General features: G+C 35.6%; 2 protein-coding genes across 15 annotated transcripts in view; one reads left to right on the top strand and one right to left on the bottom strand.

The window, feature by feature from the left end:
- Window positions 1-506: 506 nt before the first annotated feature.
- On the bottom strand, window positions 507-3,803 carry WDR45 (WD repeat domain 45). 7 transcript variants are annotated; one of them, XR_004233151.1, is made up of 2 exons: window positions 2,310-3,803; window positions 507-1,252 (listed from the first exon to the last, which is right to left on the bottom strand). XR_004233151.1 is itself a non-coding variant. In XM_031960822.1 (1 exon), exon 1 carries the CDS (start codon window positions 3,562-3,564, stop codon window positions 2,479-2,481), a length of 1,086 nt encoding a protein of 361 aa, XP_031816682.1. In that variant the 5' UTR covers window positions 3,565-3,803; the 3' UTR covers window positions 2,005-2,478. The 7 variants fall into 7 exon arrangements, 1 of the variants encoding a protein (XP_031816682.1); XR_004233154.1 differs by having other exon boundaries at window positions 507-1,141; XR_004233152.1 differs by having other exon boundaries at window positions 2,418-3,803.
- A 30-nt stretch (window positions 3,804-3,833) lies between these two features.
- Window positions 3,834-23,348, top strand: part of IFT88 (intraflagellar transport 88) — a 111,103-nt gene continuing 91,588 nt past the window's right edge. For 3 of the 8 annotated variants that reach the window (XR_004233150.1, XM_031960819.1, XM_031960814.1), the window contains exons 1-9: window positions 5,630-5,812; window positions 10,065-10,160; window positions 13,183-13,245; window positions 14,210-14,266; window positions 16,099-16,152; window positions 17,010-17,073; window positions 19,414-19,483; window positions 20,654-20,744; window positions 22,244-22,348. Coding sequence is in view for 7 of the 8 variants with exons in the window: in XM_031960819.1 (XP_031816679.1) it covers window positions 10,071-10,160; window positions 13,183-13,245; window positions 14,210-14,266; window positions 16,099-16,152; window positions 17,010-17,073; window positions 19,414-19,483; window positions 20,654-20,744; window positions 22,244-22,348 (594 nt within the window). In the remaining variant the exon portion in view is untranslated. Of the gene's footprint in view, window positions 3,913-5,629; window positions 5,822-10,064; window positions 10,161-13,182; window positions 13,246-14,209; window positions 14,267-16,098; window positions 16,153-17,009; window positions 17,074-19,413; window positions 19,484-20,653; window positions 20,745-22,243; window positions 22,349-23,348 lie in introns of those variants that run through there. The other 5 variants (XM_031960820.1, XM_031960818.1, XM_031960817.1 and 2 more) reach the window with 4 other exon arrangements.

The raw sequence follows: 23,348 nt of genomic DNA, 5'->3' as shown, positions 1-23,348 counted from the left end.
GAAAAAGTATTAAAACTTCAAAAGATTATGGCCAATACCAGCTTATAAAACCGGCAAAAAAGCATTAGAGGTAAGTTTGTGAAAAATTTAGCAACAGATCCAAATAAGTAATATTGATGATAGCCTCAAGAGTACCGACAGTATAAGAGTATTGACAGTATAACAGAAAACATAACTGTCAGTAATTTTGTAATTATTTTTATCATCAATGACAGTGGAACCACTACTTTGAACTCTTAATACCAGAGTTCTCAAAACTATATGAAAAAGCAGTCCTATAAGATCAGGAAGACTGGTTGGATCAAAGATGAAGATGTTACAATTTTGAAAGCATTGAGAGATAATTTTACAAGTTATTTCAGGAGACAGCAAAGATATTAAAAAAAGAAGAAATCACTGACAGCAAAATTATACCCCATAAAGTAAATAAGAGAACAGTACCAACCTATGTAGCTATTTTCTCATGTTTAGAAACTCACATGATTAACTGAAATTTACAAAGAATAAAAGATCTCATTATATTTATTGTTTGCTGATTAAAAAAAGGCAAAACACAACCTTTAAAGGTCCTCTCCCACAAGAAGATTCTCATGTATGTGTTAAAGATCATCCAAGATCCGAGTTAAATGCAAACACAAATAACTGTTCAATAACCCCCTGATTATTAATGTAAATTAAAGCACAAAACAGAATGCTTACTAAAGGTGTTTGCCACCATCATGGAGGATATTCTGATAGGGTCCATGTAGATGCTTCTGGAATGCCTTAGGATTAGGTACTCCAGATGTTCCTCTTTTAGAATAATATCATACTGATTGTGTCAAGTCCCAATTAAGCTTCTTCAATGAGATCCATGATTACTCAAACAAGAGTACAAGAAAAATGCAAAGGCACCAAAAAGTGCTATTGTCCAGATTATGACATGCCGCTCACTGGTCAATTAAGTTGGGCTCAGAATTGAATAGCTGCAAGAGAGCAAGCTGCATTGCACTTGAAAAATTCCCAGTCCTTTAAATGATACCAAGCTGCTCCTTGACACAAAATCCCAGCTTTCAAAAATTAGTTTTCATGGCGATGCTGTATGGTATGGCTGTGAATGCTGGAATATCACAATCTCCGGCAAATCAAAATTGCAGGTCAACTAAAAGGCAATGGAGAGGTGCGTGGTGAGCACAAGTAGACCAAAGCACCATTTCCAACAATGACCTACCTGCATGTAAGAAGTGGTGTAAGGATATCATCCAGGCAATACCTGATCAAAAAAGGAAGTGGGTCAGTCATGGAGCAAGAGAGAAAAATGATGAACACCCTGGGCACTGTGTATACTTATGCAATTTGATGAGTTGAACTAAAACCTTTAAAATTTTATGGCTAGGTTCTTAACCTTCGAAGTGGGCGGGGCGGGGGAGGGGAGGAGAGGAGTTATAGGCCTCTTTGACAGGAGAGTGAAACCTATAGACTATAGGTTTATACATAGGATTATAAAGGAAATAAAATATAGAGTGGATCAGAAGGTGTGGGAGGTTATAAATAAAGTGACAAAGAGAATACCTACATTGATGAGGTTCCTGTTAAATAATTAAGTAATTTTATTCTGCTGCCAATTTGCCTGTATCTTATTAACTTAAGAGCTATGGGGAATAAATTTACACTAAAAGAGGCAAATAAAACACATATTTATTAAATCAACTCTTGCAAAGAGATTACAATCCATAGGAAGAGATAAAGAAATAATGATACGGCATATTAGAAAGTACAATGATGAGGTTAAAAACAATGTTTTGAAAGATTTGAAAAAAGACAACACCTTGACATGTTATATTTACCCGTTTGTTACCCCATCCCTTCCCTAATGACTAAGTATAAACACCAGGAGAGCTGAGACCCTGTTATTTTTCATTTGCATTCCTTCACATTTTTCCCAGAGGAAAGAAAAAACTTCCAATTATAACTAAAATATGAAAAATCATCTTCACGTCTCTTTTCTTTTTTAACTGATGGGTTTATTTCCTTCTCTCCCCAGGGGAGGGAGTGAAGTCTCGAGTTTCTTCAACAGGACAAACCTCTACCATCTACCTTTCATACACTTCCCCCCAAATCTTCCAGATGGTAATAGATGGAATGACAGGTAGCCTGATGGAAAGGCGATAGTGACAGGAACTGGAAGACTGAGAAAGAGAAATAGAAACAAATAAATATAGAGGTGGAGATAGGAGTTATAAAGACACTAGAAATATAAGGAGTTACAGAGCGTTAAGCAGATGTATGGATAGGTAGATGCAACGACAGGACATTTATTAAACACTTACTTTGCGCCAGGCACTGTGACTGGGACTTATTTCATCAAAGAAAAGGTGAGGGAGCTATATTCGAGATCCTTTCTAGTCCTAAAGTTGAATGATGCTACCCTGCCTCACCTGAATGAGTGAGAAGGCCCCCAGCGGGTGGGGGATGGGGAGGAGCGGGAGGCTGCGGCTCTCAGAAGTCGTCGTCGTCGCAGATGTCCAAGTACACATCGAAGGCCTCCCGGTTACAGTTCCCATCGGGGGTGAAGACGTACTTGTGGAAGGTGCCGTCCACGCAGATGGCAATGACGGAGTTGACGTTCTTGGACGTGTTCCGGCCAAAGGCACAGATGCAGGCGGACTCGGCGGGCACGGTGAAGCTGGCCAAGCTCCACTGCGAGTCCACGTACTGGCCGATCATGGGGCCCACCTTGCCCACGCGAGCCAGGGCGGATCTTCGGTTGAGTCTGGTGTCTTTCAGGGCGAAGACGTGGACCGTGCCCTTGTCACTGGAGGCGCAGAGGAAGGAGGAGTCGTGGCTGAAGTTGATGCAGTAGAGGGTGGCCGGGTCGGTGCCGCGCCGCAGCTCCACCAGCTTCTCCTTGGTCTGCGTGTCGAAGAGGCGGATGAGGGTGCCCTTCTGCGAGGCGGACGCCACCACGGTGCCCGGCTGGTTGAGCGACACGCAGGCCACCTCGCTCTGGTGCGCGTTGATGGTGAAGGGCGCCGACGACGTGCCGGGCTTGGTGCTCGCCAGGTCCACCAGCTGGAGGCTGCCGCACTTGTGGCCCGGGAACACCAGCAGCTGCTTTTCCAGGCTGGGGCAGAGGTCGCACAGGCCCTTGGGGTTGTCTCGGGTGTCGAACTCGAAGAGCTTCTGCGGGTCGTTGGGGAAGGAGTAGACGTAGATGCGATTTCGCAGGACGATGACGATCTTGTCGTGCCGCATGCGCACGGCCAGGGCGGGCTTAGTGAAGGTAAACTCGAGCACCAGTTTGTCCTGGCTGTCTCGGCCCTCGCGGGCGTCGTCCCACACCAGCACCGAGATCTCCGAGAACTTGGGGCTGCCGCCGCCGCCCACTATGGCCAGCAGGTTGGAGCGGTGGAGCATCTCCACCAGCGCCACGCTGCCCACCTGCTCGTGATCCAGGTGCCCCTTCTCCATCAGCGGCTCCACGTTGTAGATCCGGACGCCCGTCTCCATGGCGCAACAAAAGCAACTCTGGTCCTGGTTGAAGCGCAGGCTGGTCATCCCGCGGAGCGGTGGCTTCTGAGCCATGGCGAAGTTCCGACGAGGGGAGACGGGAGGAGGAGTTATGAGAGCCGAGTCTCGCCGAGGCGAGACGACACTGCCCGACTGGCGTCGAAGCTGGAGACTATAGGGAGAAAGAGCGAAGCCCCACCCCTCAAGTTGTTCATGCTCGCCGCTACCGCCGGATGCTTGTTCCCGTACGCTGGCAGTTCCGCCCTCCGGGAGTTCCGCCCCAAGACGCTGCCGCCCGAGACTTAGAGATTGGGAGACCTGAAAGGGAATCCTGCCTTTGACGCTTGAGACCTGCAAGTCGCCCAAACAACCTTTCCACCTCAGTTTTCCTTACCTACAAAATGGGGATAAAAAGAATAAGAGGTAATAAGAAATAGGGATTTTAAAAAAGGAGTTATCAGTCCTACCTTCCTTACCAGGACGTTGTGAGGATCGAAAAGAATGTATTCAAGCAGCTGGGGAGGTTAAGGCAGCTAGGTGGAAGCGAAGTCTAGATTGCTGAGTCTGTAGTCAGGAAGACATGACTTTAAATGCGGCCTCAGACACTAACTGTGATTCCGGACAAGTCATTTAATCGATCTGTCTCAGTTTCCTCATCTTTAAATGGCAATATCATTTACAAAGCGCTTTGCGAGCCTTAAACACCCTCTGAATACAATCTTCAAAAAAAAAAAAAAGTGAATGACATATTCAACATATATAGGACTGCTTGCCATCTAGGGGAAGGGGTGGAAGATGGGAGGGAAAAATCAGAACAGAAGTGAGTGCAAGGGATAATGTTGTAAAAAATTACCCAGGCGTGGGGTCTGTCAATAAAAAGTTATTTAAAAAAAAAAGTGAACTGGTTGCAAGGGCTGCTTAAATTAACCTTTTTTTCCCAGCAAAATAATAAAAATAACATATGGCTTCCATTCACTGTGCTAAGCACTTTATAATTATCTTATTTCCATCTCAACAACAACGCTGTTATTCTCATCTTAGACATGGGGAAACTAAGGCAGACACGGGTTAAGTGATTTGCCCAGGGTCACACGGCTAATAAGTGTTTGAAATTGGATTTGAATTTGGATTTCTTGATTCTTGGTCCAGTGATCCACTATTTTATCTCGCAGCAGACAAAAAGAAACAAAAAATGAGGCACCATGATTTGGGAATTGATTATACATAGAAGCTGGAAGGATGATAGTGCTTTTGACGAAGTTTGAAAAAGGAGTGGATTGTGTAAGGAGAAGCGTTGGTGGTATCTTCTCTTCCTTCCCTCTCCAACTTATCTAGATGTACCCTAGGAATTCCCCACATTACATTTATTTTCTAAAATCTACTCACACAGTAATCCCATCAGTTTGATCCAGAATTTCTCAGACACTTCCCCATGTATAAAAGTATCTCCTAACAGAAACATGTAAGGTCCTTTTGTTTTCATATCATTTGACTGGAAACACCCAGTTGGCCCCTCAGGATTTACAAATAAATGTTAACTTTTCAGTTACATCAAATCCTCAGTAGTAGACTTTGCCCTTTCCTTCCGATTCTAGTGTCCTTTTTCGATATTAGTGTCCTTAATTTTTTGGCTTTTTCCCACCTCGCCTTATTTCTTAAATCTCTTTAAAGATTTCTCTGTGTTCCTAATGATATGTCAGTCTTAGTTACCTTTCACTAAAGTATCACTATTTAATCACTCCCCTATTTTTGGACATTTATTTTGCTTCCGGTTTGGGGTTTGGGGTTTTGTTTTTGCAATTCCGCTGTGAGCTGAGAAAACCTTTGGACCAGTGGGTTGGAGTTTGTTTTTTCAGTTTGTTTGCTAGTTTCCCTTGTTACTTTCAGGCCACGCCTTAAGAGTTTCTTAAACCGCTTTGTTAAATAACAAATAGCCTACCCCGGTCCCTCAGAGCCCCGCCTCTTCCCCGCCACACCTCCTTCCTAAAGCTTTGCCCCTCTTTCTTAGAGCCCCATCCCTCCCAACCCCATCTCCTCAGTCCACAGGAAAGTCCCACCTCTCCTTCCTAGAGCTCTAGCCCCTTCTATCAGGTCCCATTCTTCCCGTTGCACGCTCCGCCTCCTCATTCTCTAAAGAGTCTGACCACGCCTCCTCCTCCCGCGCAGAGCATTCTGGGAGCGGCTTCCTTGGATTCCTCCGTTGCCAACCACACAAAGCTGACCCGTGGGCTTCGCCTCCCCCTTTCTGTCCCTGCCGTTTCCCGGGAAAGCTGCTGCTTCTTCCCGCCTTTCCCGCGGGGAATTCCGCCCCTTTCCCCGGGAGGTAGGAGGGGTACGTCTGGGGACCGGGAGGGGCGGCACCCGTCGGTGCCCGGGGATGCTCCAGGCCTCAGGAGAGCGGCGGGGGTCGTGGGCTTCTCATCGCCCGCGGAAGCTGCAGCGGGGCCTTCCCTTGCTCTTCCTCCCGCCCTGGCCTGTTCTAGGCTCATTCACAGCTAGTGTTTGATAGCGCTTTAAGACTCGCAAAGCACTTGTGCCCTCCCCTTCGAGCCTCGCAGCCTTGTGAAGATCTAGATTAACTGATGCGAGACTGAGGCTCGCGGGGTAGGTGAGATGACCTTCCGCACGGTCCCAGGGCAAATACATGCCCTGGCTAGGATTGGAAACGAGGACTTTCAGATTGAGGCCTGCCACCTCGCTTCTCCTCGGCTCTAGGTAGATGGGTCTGATCCTCCACAGGGGCTGGGTTCCGCTCCATTTTTGACAGGGTTTTTTTATTCCTTCCTCTTTGGTGATTTTGGTCCCTAGATTTGTGGATCCCTCAGTCTCAAAATGTATATATATCATCAGTACCAAAATTTAAATGACTGATTTCCGGCACCCAGAAAAGTCTTATCTTCGTAATTTTAACTGATAGCTTCTGCTTGGAGGCCTGTTAAAAGCTAATTAAGGCTAGTTCTGCAGTATTAGCCAATCTTGGTTAGAGTTGCACTTTGTCTAGAAAATTCGAAAGCGGATAAGACACATTTCGTCCACTCAGGTTTTACAGGAAAATTTGCACAATTCTTAAGTATATTCATCTTCAATTTGAATGTAAGTTGAGTCCTGAAAATCATCCTCCTGATGAAAGAGAGAGGAGTGAAGTATTAAATAATGTCTGCATTAAGTACACCGTCATCTCGGGTAACTTGTGTGCATATATTTGGGGGAGTTCCCATTTCTCTGAGGATGTAGAGAAGAACATAAAAATCAGGATGCATAACACTAAAAAATTTTTTAAAAAATCAAAGAATGACAAAGTAGGTATTAAATATCACTGATAAAAGTCTGACATATACTAAACATGAAACTACAGTAAGTGGTTTTTCATAAGAATTACAAACCATAAGTGATTCTATGAAAATAAGTTGCAAATCACTAGTAGTAAAAGACATGCAAATTAAAACATTTCTAAGATTTCACTGAACATTTAACATGTTAAAGACAAAAGTTGAGAGTAAATCAAATTTGAAAGAACTGTAAGAAGACAGGCACATTAATAGATGTTGGTGGAATTGTGAACTAGTTCACTATTTTGGACTTCAATTTCAAATTATGCAAGCAAAGGAATTAAACTAACCCATGTCCTTTGACCCAGTGATGTGGCTTTAGGTCATTTAGCCTAAGGAAGTCAAAGATGAAATAAGCATCTAGTGTATTTCAAAATATTCAAAGCAATATTCTTTGTGGCAGAAAAGAACTGAAAGCAAAATGGATGCCCATTATCATTTAGTGAATGTCAGAATAAAATTATAATACATTATCTTCATATACTACTATTGTGCAATAAAAAATGAAGGCAAATTCAGAAAAACAAGGAAAGATTGGGATGAATGCATGAAGAAAAAAATAAGCAAAATCAAAAAACTGTAGACAATTACTTGAAGAATATAAATGAAAACTTTACAAAAGGGAGCTTAATTCTTTAAAGATGAAGGTTTTAAATTACAAATAATGAAACAACTTCTTCATCAGAAAAGTAAAGTACTACTAGGACAAAATAGTGTATATGTTGTTAGATATGGTCACTCTACTGATTTTTTTTTTAATAACTTTTTATTTACAAGTTATATGTAGGGGTAATTTTACAGTATTGACAATTGCAAAACCTTTTGTTCCAATTTTTCCCCTCCTTTGCCCCCCTCCCCTAGATGGCAGGATAATCAGTAGATGTTAAATATATTAAAGTATAAATTAGATACACAATAAGTATACATGACCACACCGTTATTTTGCTGTACAAAAAGAATTAGACTCTGAAATATTGTACAATTAGCCTGTGAAGGAAATAAAAAACGCAGGCAGGCAAAAATATAGGGATTGGGAATTCAATGTAATGGTTCTTGGGTCATCTCCCAGAGTTCTTTCGCTGGTTCAGTTCATTACTGCTCCATTGGAACTGATTTGGTTCATCTCATTGCTGAGGATGGCCTGGTGCATCAGAACTGGTCATCATATAGTATTGTTGTTGACGTATATAATGATCTCCTGGTCCTGCTCATTTCACTCAACATCAGCTCATGTAAGTCTCTCCAGGCCTTTCTGAAATCATCCTGTTGGTCATTTCTTACAGAACAATAATATTCCATAACATTCATATACCACAATTTATTCAGCCATTCTCCAATTGACGGACATCTACTCAGTTTCCAGTTTCTGGCCACTATAAAGAGGGCTGCCACAAACATTCGTGCACATACAGGTCCCTTTCCCTTCTTTTATGATCTCTTTGGATTGTAAGCCCTCTAATGAGCTTTTTTCTTTATTTTGTGATTTGGTTTTTGATGTTAATTTGTCATAAGGGAAGTTCATTTGAGAAGGCAGCTGGGAAACAACTGATGTAAATCAAAAAGATACCAATAAATTTTTTTAAAAAAAAATCACTTATTTAGATGTATGGATGGATTGTGAACTGTACAGATGGAGTTAATATCCATACTGATGGATGTGAAATAATTCCTTTCAATTCCGAAGTTCCATGAATTTTTTTTTCTTGGTATTTATTTTGTATTTTCTCACTAAAGTATTTTCAGATCTAATCCTGGCCTTTTGTCTAAAATGTTCACAACAACTATGCTCAAAAAGTTATCAAACTGTGCATACCCTTTGATCCAGCAGTGTTACTATTGGGCTTATATCCCAAAGAGATTATAAAGAAGGGAAAGGGACCTGTATGTGCACGAATGTTTGTGGTAGCCCTTTCTGTAGTGGCTAAAAACTGGAAACTGAATGGATGTCCATCAGTTGGAGAATGGCTGAATAAATTGTGGTATATGAATATTATGGAATATTATTGTTCTGTAAGAAATGACCAACAGGATGATTTCAGAAAGGCCTGGAGAGACTTACAGACTGATGCTGAGTGAAATGAGCAGGACCAGGAGATCATTATATACTTCAACAACAATACTATATGATGACCAGTTCTGATGGACCAGAGCCATCCTCACAGCAGAGATCAACCAAATCATTTCCAATGGAGCAGTAATGAACTGAACCAGCTACGCCAGAGAAAGAACTCTGGAGATGACTAAAACTCATTACATTGAATTTCCCAATCCTATATTTATGCCCACCTGCATTTTTGATTTCCTTCACAAGCTAATTGTACAATATTTCAGAGTCTGATTCTTTTTGTACAACAAAATAACGTTTAGTCATGTATACTTATTGTGTATCTAATTTATATTTTAATATATTTAACATCTACTACTGTCATCCTGCCATCTAGGGAGATGGGGGGTAAGAGGTGAAAAATTGGAACAAGAGGTTTGGCAGTTGTTAATGCTGTAAAGTTACCCATGCATATATCCTGTAAATAAAAGGCTATTAAATAAAAAATATATATATAAAAAAAAAAATGTTCACAACACAGCTGAAAGATTTTTCTAAGTTTATTTAAGCTTTCATGTTTTGTGAATCAATGAGTTTAAATATAAGCAAAATTCTAAATAGAACAATTAGGAAGTTTATTAGTACCAAATCTCAGCCTCCTGGAAATTTAACAGTCACAAAATATACAAACCTTAAGTGCTTTTTAAAAGTTTTATTGATACCTTGTTTGCATGTAGGATCAGAGCTTTAGATCTGAAAGAGACCATAGAAGCTATCTAGTCCAAATGAAGACATTTTACAGATGAGGAAATAGGCCTATTGATTTGGATAAACTCATTGTGGTAGCAAAAATTAAAAACAAGTTTTGAACCCAGTTTCTTTGACTCCAGAGCTAGTGAACTTTGTACTATACTTCCCTATCATGACAGCAGCTATTTCCACCTGCTTCCCTCACCCTTGTCTCTCCACCTCACAAGATAAAGATCTTTTCAAGACAAAGCCAATTCATAACCACCTCTACCCCCTACTTCAAAGGACAGAATTGGAAATATGTTTTTTGATAATATGAAAAAATATAGAACTACATTCATTGTTAAATTTAATCAGACAGGTCAAAATCATGGAAACATTTTGGTTTTGGAATTGTTTTAAAACCCTTGTTTATGCTTAAGAACATATTTAGCATATCAAATTCTTCATAGGTACAGATGATGCAAAATGTGCACCTGGCTCCAGAGACAGATGAAGATGATCTTTATTCCGGTTACAATGATTATAATCCAACATATGATACTGAGGTAAAAATACTATTGCTAGATTGCCGTGCTAATATTCTGGTAGACTTTGTTACTTTCAGCATTCTGAACTTTTTGCTCTTAATTCAAATGTATTGATGCAGAGATGGCAAATTTTTTCCTTTGCAGAGATTCATTAGTAATTTCTCTTAAGACACTTACTGCATTCTATTTTGGATTTCAGTTGTTTGCTTAGTGAAATTTTCTTATTTTTCATTGACCCCTTTTCATGCTTCTCCTATAGTAGAGAATACAATCTCTTGCTTTTAGTGGTACTTAATAAATGTTTGTTAAATGGATGGTAAATTCATTAGTTTTCTTAACTTTTATTTATGACAACTTAATTTTTGGTAAGAAGGTCTCTTTGAGGGTAAGAATTATATGAAAGAAAAACTCTTCCAATCTCCCATCTCAATACAATTTCTGAGTGATTTCCAAATCTAAGACTGCAAAATCTTTTTATATACTGATCTCTCAAACCACCGAGAAGTAAATAATGAACAAAATTTAATTAGATTCAACAAATATGTATTAAGCAAGGAATTGTTCTAGTCTGACAAACATCAAAAAATGTCATAGTCTTCCTCTTTATGAAGCTTCTATAGAACATATATAGGATAAATAGATAAGAAAGTTAATTTGCTTTTTAGATTATCAAAGCCAAAAATTAATGTTTATAGTAAACATCAAAATAATTTAGAAATTCTTCATCTCTTTGTTCTGCAGTTTCATAGCTTTTAGGAATTCCTGAAAAGTGATTTTTCTCTGAAATAAAATATTTATGAATGTAAGAATTGGGAAGGAAATTACCAAAAAAAAAAAAAAAAAAAAAAAAAGCAATAAGTATGGCATATGTAAAGAAAATAAACTTTAAAGACTATTTAAATAGTCATCTCCAAATGTTCACTGACTTAGTACTGTTTAATTGGTTTATTGATAGCTATTTTTCTCCCTCTCCAGTCCTAAAAGGATTAGTGAAGCTTTTCTCTGATTAGTGTTTTACATGAGTTGATTATTAGCAGCAAGAAATTAAGGAGAATAACAAGATGAGAAAACCTGTTCATTAATTCATCCTTAGTTGTTATATCTTTATAATGTGGCATAAAGTCCCCAGACATCAGAATAAAGTGAATTACTTGAACATCAGACACTTTATTTGAATATAAGTACAAGAGTCCTACATGAAAATCAAATGCAAATTTCTGGATGTTCCCTTCATTAGTAAATTTTGGAATATTAGAAAGTTATTTTATAATTCAATTATTTAAAATCTATGTGCCTTTACATATAAGGTTATTTTCCTCATATAATTTAATGTATCTTGCTCAATAAAATTTAAAGTAATTAACAAAATAATTTTTTTCTGTGATCGAATCACCAGACTGAGAAATTTCTATCATTTTTGTAATTTTATATTTTTTTTCTAACCATTTCTATATAATTTCTGACATACAATTTGTATAGAGGATTGGCTGGAAACAGGAATACTGATGGCATTTGTTTAAAAAGAGGAAAACCAAGAAGAGAGCTACTAAAATTCAAACAGTGATTATTTGACCCATCTTATGTGCAGCCCACATTAGATTCTGTATCTATATTTAACTTGGATTATGGATTTACATATTTAAGATTCTGTAGAATAGAAGGTGTATATAAGGTGTCCTAAAACAGTGTAATGCATCTTCAATAAAATTCAGTTAAAAGCACAGAACTTTTTTCTATAATAAACATTAGACCAACTATTGGAATTTTTATATTAGTGTCTTTTTATATTATTTGCCTAATCATTTGTAAAGATAGAATGAATGAAAGAAAAATAAATGAATAACTAGATGATAGCTAGCAAGATAGAGTTTATTCAGTAAGGTTACTGTTGTGCCAGGCTCTGTGCTAAGTAAGTACTGGGGATACAAGTACAAGTAGAAGGATATTTTCTGTCAAAGACAAAACCTTTTTAATAAAAGAGAGTTGAAATGGGGAGGAGAGAGGAATTTACCTGGGATAAAGGCAAGGTAGAAAAGTGATTCTGGGCCTCATGGCCTAGACTGGGTTTGAAGAGAGAAGGAAAACTGGTTGTGTGCTTTTCCCTTAGGGAGAAGAAATCTGAAAACTCCATAAGAGCTGAGGAGGCTATAGGGCTAAAAGTTTGCCTGCTTGAGAAGAAGGCCTTTGAGGCAGAGTTGGATAGGTTGCCTGGAACATCATCAGCTGCATCTAATTTCAAGAGGCCTTAAAACTATGTGGTTTTAAGTTTTAGGCACTTAAAAGCTGCTAAAACTAAGACTTGTAATTTGTGATCCAGAGATCATAAAGAGAATAAGATGGAGAAAGGAATAGCCATGATGTAAAAAAGTTCAGGAAGAAGAAAAGAGAATTTGGCAGGCAGTCATTAAAATTCACATGTTAGGAAAGTTTCTTGGTTCACTGAGAACCATAAAATTGTTTTTTTTTTTTTTTTTTATGAAAGAAAATTCATGTAAATAATGAAATCATCTCTTAAAAAATACTAGCCTAGTATTTTAGTGAGCTGCATGTTCATCCTTTCTGAATCTTAAGATTTTGAAAAGTTAGTAATAATTGACATTTATTTACATTGTGTTCTTAAGATTTGCAAAGCACTTTATATAAATGATTTCATTAAATGATCACAACATCTACATAGATAATATAAATGCTTTATCCCTATCTCATAGATAAGGATCTGAGAAGATAAGTGACTTGTCTGGGATCATGAAGTAAATGTTACCCTTGAATGTACAACTAGTGACTCCAAGCTGAGCATTTTTTCCTCTAAAAACCACACTTAGTATGTCTTTTATTTTTTATTCCTCTAAAGCTATAAAAGACCTGTAAAATAAGATTAAGGATTTTTGTATACGATTGTATAGGAAATAATGGTTAGATAGGTGGAGTAAACCAGATTATAGAAAGATTTGAAAGACAAGGTTTTAGGTAGGTAATTAAATTTTAATGTTTTCAATTTCTAATTCATGTTAAATGCTAAACAAATAAATTTTGATTTTAGGAACTGGAAAATGACACAGCATTTCAGCAGGCTGTAAGAACTAGTCATGGCAGAAGGCCTCCAGTAAGTAAATTTTGTTCATACAGGAAGTTGAAGAATTTATTTACATGTTTGCAAATACAGATACTTTTACAAAATAGATATTAGTCTAAACCACTAATTGTTTAAAATATGCCTTATTTTTCTAATAGAGTTTGATTCATCAAGTTATTGGGAGATCATTTACTAAATAAAACATCATTCCATTGTACTAAATGATCCCAAGTAGCCTTAGAAGAGTTCATGTATTTTTACCAGAATTTAACTCACATTAATTCCTTGTTAACAATCAAAGCAAATCTTCCTACATAAAAACCCAGTTTTTTTAGAAGCAGTTTAGAGAAAGGCATAGAATTTTCCAAAAGTGAAATGGCTTCCCCTTTACCTGTTCAGTCTTGTGTGACTCTTGATGACTTCATTGGGGTTTGGGGTTTATTTTTGTTTGTTTATTTGTTTGTTTTGGCAAAGATCCTGAAGGGGTTTGCTATTTTCTTCTCCAGCTCATTTTACAGATGAGGAGCTGAGGCAAAAAGAGGTTAAATAACTTGCCAAAGATCATGCAGATAGTAAAAGTCTGAGACTGGATTTGAATTCAAGTCTTCCTGACTCCAGGCCCAGTGCTCTATCCATGAGCCACATAACTACTCTTTCCCCTTTATTTAAGGTCTCTAAATGGAGTCTTACCATTGATAGCATTGTAAAACCACATTCCTTACTAGGAGTGTATTGAACTAGTCTTTTGAGGACACTTCTATTCTGAGATTTTATGATTTCCTACATCCCAAAATGAGACAGCCAGCAGATTCTACTCTTGTTTTATGATAGTGCCTGAGCAATTGAGAAGCATGATTTTTTTTAAAAAAAATTAGCCATATATGAACTCTTGTACATAATATTAAAAGTCCTTCTTCATGACCCTTTTCCATTTCCTTGACAGTTCTGTTTTCCTCGCTTATAAAAACACATTCTTTTTTTCTTTTTTCTCAAGATAACTGCCAAAATACCCAACACAGCAGCAACTCGACCGATAGCCACTGGATATGGGGTCAGTTTTATTTCAATGAAGCTATTAAGTGGGCTTTTTCCTCTTTAAATCCTTAAAGCACAAGCCTTACCAAAGGGGATTACTTTTCTGTCCTTAAAAGTGTCATGAGCACTCAAAGACATTTTCCAGAAGACAATTGTATTCCTTCCACCAATTCTCTATTTTTTTGTGTCCATCAGCGTGTCAAGTACGGTCAATTCCTATATTGTGTGTTTCTTAGCAGTTTTCCTTTACTTCTGTGATCATAGTTTACCCCTTGATTTTTCAGTACTATCATGCTCAAATCCAATATAGATTCCATTCTTTTATTTTATATGGATATTTAACTTTTGCCTTATGAATGTTAGAACATTTTAAATGTAAAGCATTTAAGAATATAATGCCAGAGAAATTAAGCAAGACAGAGATTAGAGAACAATTTAATAGTTTATTAAATGGAGAGATTTTCTGGGACCAAATGATCCCTGTTTGGTCCCAGAGCTGAACGAGACTATTGTCTCAAAGAATCCAACCCCGAGTATCGGGACAGCAAGATTTTTTATAGGATAACAAGAACAATGTCAAAATGGAGGAGGTACCTGGATGGGGATAGCCTAATGGGGGGAAGCACCTAGGATGACACAATGGAGGGAGGTACTGGAGAGGTTACTGATACTCTAATGATGTCTAAAATGGATGGACACTTATCCTGTCAAACATTAAGAAGGAATGATTATAGCCTAAAGATATAAAACCTTTATCTCATCAAACATTAAGAGCAAAAGGTTATAACCTGAGGCAAAGTAACTAAATAGGACAATGGGGAAGCTAGGTCAGGACATTAAAAGGGAACTGTGGCACAACAAGAAGTACTAAATCTGGAATCAAAGTACAGAGAAAGTGTTCCAGAACCACATATTTGGATCTTGTTTATGTGTAAGATCATTGGAAGTGCTATATGAAAACTGAAACGGATATGCAGTATATACTGATACACCTTTGCAACATAGTCCATATTATCAATTGTTTGTGTGTTCCTATCCTACATGTAATATGTTAAGAAGGTAAAATTGTACAAGATTTGAGAAAAAAATTGATAGATTAGTTTGTGGCACTTTTCTTGGTCTTAAAAATAAAAGATCTGTAGGCAAAATCTAGGATAATGACAATAAATGATATTTGTATAGTACTTTAAAGTTTGCAAAACTTCTTGCATATTTTTGTCTTTTATTCTTATGATGACACTAATGAGGGCACTAGAGCCATTATTTCTCAGTTTTATGGATGAGGAAACAAAGGTTCAGAGAAATTATCAGCCCATGAAGATCACCTTCTATATTAACCTTTTATTTTGGTAAATGAGTGACTGCATTATGTAACCATGGATTTTGAAATATCTGATAGCTTTTTATAAGTCAAATTGAGTAGGCATTATGTACAGTATCCTAGAGCTGGCTTGAGTTTGGTGCTTTTTTTTGATGACTCGCATGGAATGACAGCTTACATTGATATAATGATATCTAAAGTTTTCTTGTAAGAACCTAATTTGGTAGTACAGATATTATCATTCTCATTTTATAGAAAAGGAAACAGATTTAGAAATGTAAAATGAATTGTTAGGATACATTTCTAGGAAACATCTTAAACCATGTCATCTGACTATAAGTTCATCATAGTTTTCCTCTGTGTTATTTGTTATTGTTGAGAGTAATTGGAAATTAGCCTGAGCAAAATGATGAAGGAAGTGGGATTTGGTACTTTTAAAATTTTCATTAAAGCTTTCACTACTTTGAGTAAATAAAGATGAAGTAAATGTTTTCAGAATTATTAAATAGAGTTTTTCTGTTTGCTAGTCTAAAACATCATTGACATCATCGTTGGGGAGGCCAATGACAGGGGCCATTCAGGTAACTTGCGATTTGTTTATTTTGACTTTCTTTTAAAGTACTTAGAAAATAATGCCAGTAAAGTTTTCTTTTCATAATAATTTTAAGTTAATTCATCTTTGAGCAAAATATTACTTATATAGTGACCTTAATTCTCTAATCTTTAGGTTAGAGATTTGACTGGTATAAATTTATGAGGGAGGGAAGGACCTCCTTAGATGTGCTTATACAACAATTTAATACAGTGTACAGTTTGAGGGTTGGGCACAAGACCAGCTGTATGCTGGCATGGCAATCTCCAAAACATACTGTTCCTTTGCTGCTGCTTTGAAGTTTCCTGTATAAATTTCAGAGCTGTGTAGAAAACCATAATAACCACTAACTACCAAGTAATAGGTAAAGTGAATTTTCTAGTTAAAGGGTAAGTCAATTTTTGTCAGAATCAGAATTTGATGAGGACAAAGGCAGGTTTCTCTCTTTGGCTGCACAGGTGGCATGTAAAGCATAAAAAGGGCATAATCAAGCTGACAGTTACTAAAATTCAAATAATCAACATTTGATTCATTTTTTTTAAAAAAATATGCTCTGTCATAATTGTTGAAATATATATAGAACAATTGTATATGTTTAACATATGTTGGATTACTTGCCGTCTAGGGAAGGGAGTGGAGGGAAGGAATGGAAGAAAATTGGAACACAAAAGTTTTGCAAGAGTGAATGTTGAAAATGATCTGTGCATGTATTTTGAAAATAAAAGTTTTAATAAAAAAGGAAAAAATGATAGTTAAAAAAGCTATATGAAAATCTTTAAAATATTTTAACATAAAGATCAATCTTTTGTTGTAAAATAATCTCATAGTTGTTTGTATTAATTTAAGGATGGAGTTGCTCGCCCTATGACAGCAGTGAGGGCAGCTGGTTTCACGAAAGCAGCTTTAAGAGGTTTGTTACACCATCTTTCCTAATTAACATTCTTTAGTTTTTATGTTGTTTGTTTGTATGTATTCCTTCATGGTATGTGTTTGTGTGTATATATAAATATATACTTTTTTTTTACTAAAGCTTTTTATTTTCAAAATATATGCATGGATAATTTTTCAGCATTAAGCCTTGCAAAACCTTGTATTCCAATTTTTCTTTCCCTTCCCTTCCACCCTTTCCCCTAGATAACAAGTAATCCAATATATGCTAAACATGGTAAAAATATATGTTAAATCCAATATATGCATACATATTTATATAATTATATTTTATAATTTATATTATATTATATATTATATTATATTATAATTTATATAATTATAATTATTATATGATTTATATATTATTTATATAATTATCTTACCCTTTTTAATATATTTTTATAGCTTTTTTTTTATTGACAGAACATATGCATGGGTAATTTTTACAACATTGTCCCTTGTATTCACTTCTATTCCAACTTTTCCGTTCCCTTCCTCCTCCCCCTCCCCTAGATGGCAGGCAGTCTCATACATGTTAAACATGTTAAAGTATGTATTAGATACAATATATGTGTGTAGATCTATACAGTTCTCTTGTTGCACAAGAAAAATTGGATTCAGAAGGTTAAAAATAACCTGGGAAGAAAAACAAAAATGCAAATAGTCCACATTCATTTCCCAGTATTCCTTCTCTGGATATAGCTGATTCTGTCCATCGCTGATCAGTTGGAACTGAATTGGATCTTCTCTTTGTTGAAGATATCCACTTCCATCAGAATACATCCTCATACAGTATAGTTGTTGAAATGTATAATGATCTCCTGCTTTTGCTCATTTCACTTAGCATCAGTTCATGTAAGTCTCTCCAAGCCTCTGTATTCATCCTGCTGGTCAATTTCTTACAGAACAATAATATTCCATAACATTCATATACCACAATTTACCCAACACAACAATTTACCCAACCGTTTTCCAATTGATGGGCATCCATTCAATTTTCAGTTTCTAGACACTACAAAAAGGGCTGCCACAAACATTTTTGCACAAAGAGGTCCCTTTCCCTCCTTTGAATGATATATCTCTTTGGGATATAAGCCCAGTACTAACATTGCTGGATCAAAGGGTATGCACAGTTTGATAACTTTTTGAGCATAGTTCCAGATTGCTCTCCACAAAGGCTGGATTCGTTCAGAACTCCACCAACAATGCATCAGTCTCCCTGTTTTCTCGCATCCCCTTTACATATATATTATATAATAAAATTACATATGTAAATATATTTTCAAAATTGTCAAATGGATTTCTGATCTCTTGGTGTAGGTATTCCTTCTCATGACAGAGATTACCATCCCTTCATGCTTGCCCATACTATGTGCCCATATTCTTCATGTCATCCTAAGCTATATAATGTGATGGGGGTCTTTCCTTGCTTTCTTTTGACATCTCAAAGGTACCAATGGAGGATGTAGACTGTCACTTGCCCTTTTCTGTGACCAGCTCATTATACTTGCCATGCATTTTCTGGAGGACATCCTTTACACTGCTCCTTTTATTTTATTTATTTATTTTTTTGGCATTTGTTGTGGCCTGCTTCTGCCTACTGTAATCCTTTCCAAAGCATTTTGGGTAATGCTCAAGGTGTTTGTGTGTGTGTGTGTGTGTGTGTGTGTGTGTGTGTGTGTTCTTGCACATGCAGGGGATTGGAGAATTCTATTACAGCCATATAATAACTTGTTCTTTAAAAATTGGGTAGAATTTGCTTACAAATTTGGCTTGTTCTGTGTCTGTCTTGCAAAGAAATTTCTTTAAGAGCCTTTTTGATTTCTTCTGAGATTGGTCTACTTAGATTGTTTATTTTGTTAGTTTTAGTATTTTAATTCTTTTGAAAATAAATATCTAGTTCTATTAAGATATCAAATTTGTTGGCATGGAATTGTATATCATGATTTTTTATAAATTTTTTGTCCTTGTGATTGTTCCCCCTTTTTCTTTATAATTTGGTGATTTGAGTTTATTCTCTTCTTAAAAAATTAGACTTGTTGAGTATTAATCATTTTTCTTTGTATTAAAAAATTTCCATTATATCTTTATATCTTAAAAAAAAAATCCACAAAATACATGTATTTTTAGGGATCCCTTTTATCTATATGCTCAAAATAATTTATAAACAATGAAATTTAAAACATTTATTATTTATAAATTTTATATACACATAGCAACTAGAAAAATTAACTTAATCCAGTGATATTATTCTGGAGACCTAAGTCCTAGTTCATTTTTGGGTCTACTTTGATGAATTAATTTTCCAATTTCACCGCAGGTTCTGCTTTTGACCCTCTTGGTCAGTCTAGAGGCCCTGCTCCTCCATTAGAAGCCAAAAATGAAGACAGGTATTTAGTTTGTTTTGTTATTTTGTTATTTTAAAATTTGAAAACACAATAATTATTATGAATACTGGTATCAACTTCTTTTGAAGTCCATATGACTAAAATGATATTATAAATATAATAAGAAATGCTTGTTTTAAAATTGCTTCTCAAAAAATATGGTAGAAATATAAACTATCCACTTCAGGTTGTGAAACTAACATTGAAAAGTCAGTTTTCTTATAACATTAACTAACTTTTATACTAATCTACAGAGACAAAAAGTTAAAAAAATTTTTTCTTGAAATTGATATGATTTAAGGTTTGGTATCTATGGTTATCTATAATCTGTATAACTAGCAATCAGATTTTTTTTTTAATTGCTGTACTTTAAAACCTTGAAAGATTTAGGTTGTACTATAAATAGGATATATCTTTCCCTTTTTTGACAAATAACTTTAAGATGCTTCTATAGAAAGGGAGAATCTATTGTGTTTTCCATAGTGATAATGGTAAACTTAAAAATGATCACTATCCATTATGATACTGCCCTTAACTCTTAGAAAATGAATTACATTGAACATCCTCACTGTAAGGTTCATGAGAACACATGTTTTTATTGTTTAAACCACGCTGTTAACAATGCCCTTCAAAAAAAAAAAGTTCTTTTGGCAACAGGTGAAGTGATAGAGCCAAATGGTTCATCTGCTAGTCCATTCATTTAGGAAAATTTCACTTGGGAATTGTTATATGATATGGTAGCATAGTAGTTTATCTTGCTTAAAGATGATGATATTGAAAGAGTTAATTTTGTTATTTTAAGAGAATAACTTTGAAATGACACAGTTATCACAGCTGTCTTATTAATTTTGGCCTTTTCAGATTTTCCCAGAACCTATTTCTTTATATTCCTTTATCCAGTTAAAAATTTAATTTTACATTCAGCTTCTCTCTAGTGATGAGTGTTTTGAATTTTGTTCTAACAAATGACATGAACTTCAATTCTGCTTATCAAATAATATAAACTTTTTTGTCAATTGTAGCCATTTTTTCATTTGTCACAATTGTATAAAATTGTGTAATGTGTATTTTTATTAAATTTTCATAAGGATAGTGTCAAAAATCTATCAAATATTAACTAATATTTTGAGTAATTTAATGCTTTAAATAACAGTATTTAAAATTTAATTTCAGTCCAGAAGAAAAGATTAGACAATTAGAAAAAAAAGTAAATGAGTTGGTAGAAGAAAGCTGTATTGCCAACAGTTGTGGAGACTTAAAATTGGTAAGTTCCTTGACTCAAAAGAATAAAGATTACATAATTTATGAGAACATAGAATACTGCTTTAGTACATTAAAATGAAGCTTTTGACTTCCCACATTGGATTATAAATCTTTTTCTTAGGCTGTGATATTGACCAATTTGTCAAAACATATAAAAATTTTTATTTCACTCATTGGATTTAATGCTGTAGGGAAGATAAGAATCTTAAGTACTTGCTTTCTACATCCTTCAAGGAACTTTTGCCTTAGTTGGTCTATCTCTTTCTGACATCTAGTCACTCATAGCCCTGCTGTCTCATTTCTGCATATGTATCTCAGGACATCTTTAAAACACTTTTTTTAAGTAAGTGAAATTGTATAAAACCGTAATTAATCGTCATGAATTCTCTCTGCTTTTATTTCCACTACTTTGGGCTTTTATAATGGCCATGGTGTTACGAGTTATAAGAACAGCTAATAAAGTTTTCAAAGCTTATGGACTTTCATTTTCAGTTTTAAGAAAACATTTAAATGATTTTAGTTGTTTAATCACTTTCCTACAGAAACAATTTGTGACTATGACAGCAAATTCAGTTATTTGTTTATTATTAAAATTAGAACCATTTATTGGATAATATAAAAAGTATCTAGATTAAGTATCTGTATACCTAGTTTCTGTTAATTTAATTTTTCTCAAATCCTTTCCTTGTTTTTAAATGAGGGACTTTGGTTGACTTCAGAGCTCTCCCTTACTTCTAGAAGTCTATGATTCTCAAGATCCAATTCCTTGTAGCTTCTGTCCTATAGTTTTTCTAGAATCAGATAAAATAAGTCTTTTCATTGGCAGCCTTTCAAATTTAAACATGATCTGTTGTGTCTTTCCCTTGTCACTCCTCCATTTTCTTTAAATCACCCCAAATCTTTAGCTTTTCCTTCTATATGATGCATTTAGTCCCCGAATGATACAAGATGCTATTCTTCAGATGTGTTTTAATTTGTTATCTTTGAGTTTAAAATGTAGTACCCTAAATTAAAGTTTTCCAAGTTTGGTCTGACCAACATAGACTATATAAAATGAGATCATCACTTCCCATGTTCTGAGTGCTAATATTCATATTAAACCTTCAGGCATTCATTAATCCAACATACAAACTACAACTTTGTCATCCCTCAATTTGATAGCCATGCTGTCATTGTTTTCCTATTGTTAGTAAAAATATTGCACCACAACCAGGTTTTTTTTCATGTGTTAGTCCTAGTCATTATTGATTCACCATCAGTTGTTTTTGTTTTCTTTGTTTTTGCTTTAAAAATGTTTGCAAATTTAATTATTGATGTTAATAAAACATTTACTATACACTTGTTTCTCTTAAAAATGGGTGACTGGAATTATTAGCTGTGTGAGTTTTTTGTATCTTTAGGAAAAATGTTCACGCTTCATAAACTCCTATATAAAATCACATAGTCATTATATTTAAGTTGCTAAAAGTTCAAAAATAGTTTAAAATTATGTGATTTAAGGCCCTAGAAAAAGCAAAAGATGCAGGAAGAAAGGAGAGAGTGCTGGTGAGACAACGTGAACAAGTGACAACTCCTGAAAACATCAACTTGGACTTAACTTACTCGGTACGTTCTGAAATATTTGTAAAGTAAAATTATTATCTGTATTTATGGATCATACTGCAGGTAAAACTCAATTTTGTCATTAGGTTCTGTGGAAAAGATAATGCTAAATGAAACAATGTTATATAAGAAAGTTTGCTTAGATCAGGATGGATTGTCTAACTCAAGTCTAAAGCTAGTGGAGTTTTGAAATATTATAAGATTGGTTTAAAATTTTAACAACTGTTGCAAAATAGTAATTAAGAGGTAGGGTTTCTGAATCTGTCAAGCACCTCAAGCTAGCTCAGTAAAAAAGCTATGTAGGGGGTGGAGAAAAGATGGAACTCCCCTAATTGCCAATACAACTACTTTTTGGTTCTAAGTGAATTTTTCCAAAGATGTGTACATCCATTGTTGGAAAATATTTTCTGTTGCTAAACATAGTTTTCTCACCATAAGAGATTTGAGAAAGTAAAGATTTCGTTTTAAAGAGATGCATAAATCATCTATGTGTTTTTATCTGTTATTTTTAGTGTCCTGTTCAAATTAACAAACATTTAAGTGCCTACATACAAGGCACTGGGCTAATTATGGAGAATACAAAGACAAAAGCACAAGAATTTACATTTTACTATGGAGTAGGGTTTGGGAGTGGAGATTATTACATGTACATAGGTAAAGATTAAGATAATTAGAGAAGGGAAAGAATATTATAAATTGGAGGGAATCAGGCTTCACAGAAGAGACAGATCTGAATTGAGCCTTGAAGGAAATTAGAGATTTTAAGGAGGAAATGAAGAGAATTCTAGACAAGTAAGAGTACATTCTAGACAATGCATTCCAATTATGGAGAATATTCCATGCAAAGAAGAAATGAAATAGGATGCCAGTTTTAAAGAATAGGTTAGAGTCTGTTTGGCTGGAATGTAGAATTGATGAAGAGGAGTAATGTGGAATAAATCTGCAAAAGTAAATGAAAAACAGATTGTAGACATTTGTATTTTAGATTGAGAAGTTTGTATTT

This window comes from Sarcophilus harrisii, chromosome 3 (genome assembly GCF_902635505.1).
Source record: "Sarcophilus harrisii chromosome 3, mSarHar1.11, whole genome shotgun sequence".
In the NCBI taxonomy this organism is placed as follows: domain Eukaryota; kingdom Metazoa; phylum Chordata; class Mammalia; order Dasyuromorphia; family Dasyuridae; genus Sarcophilus; species Sarcophilus harrisii.
Note: the sequence above shows the minus strand (reverse complement) of the source record. Positions and strands in the feature narration are given on the sequence as shown.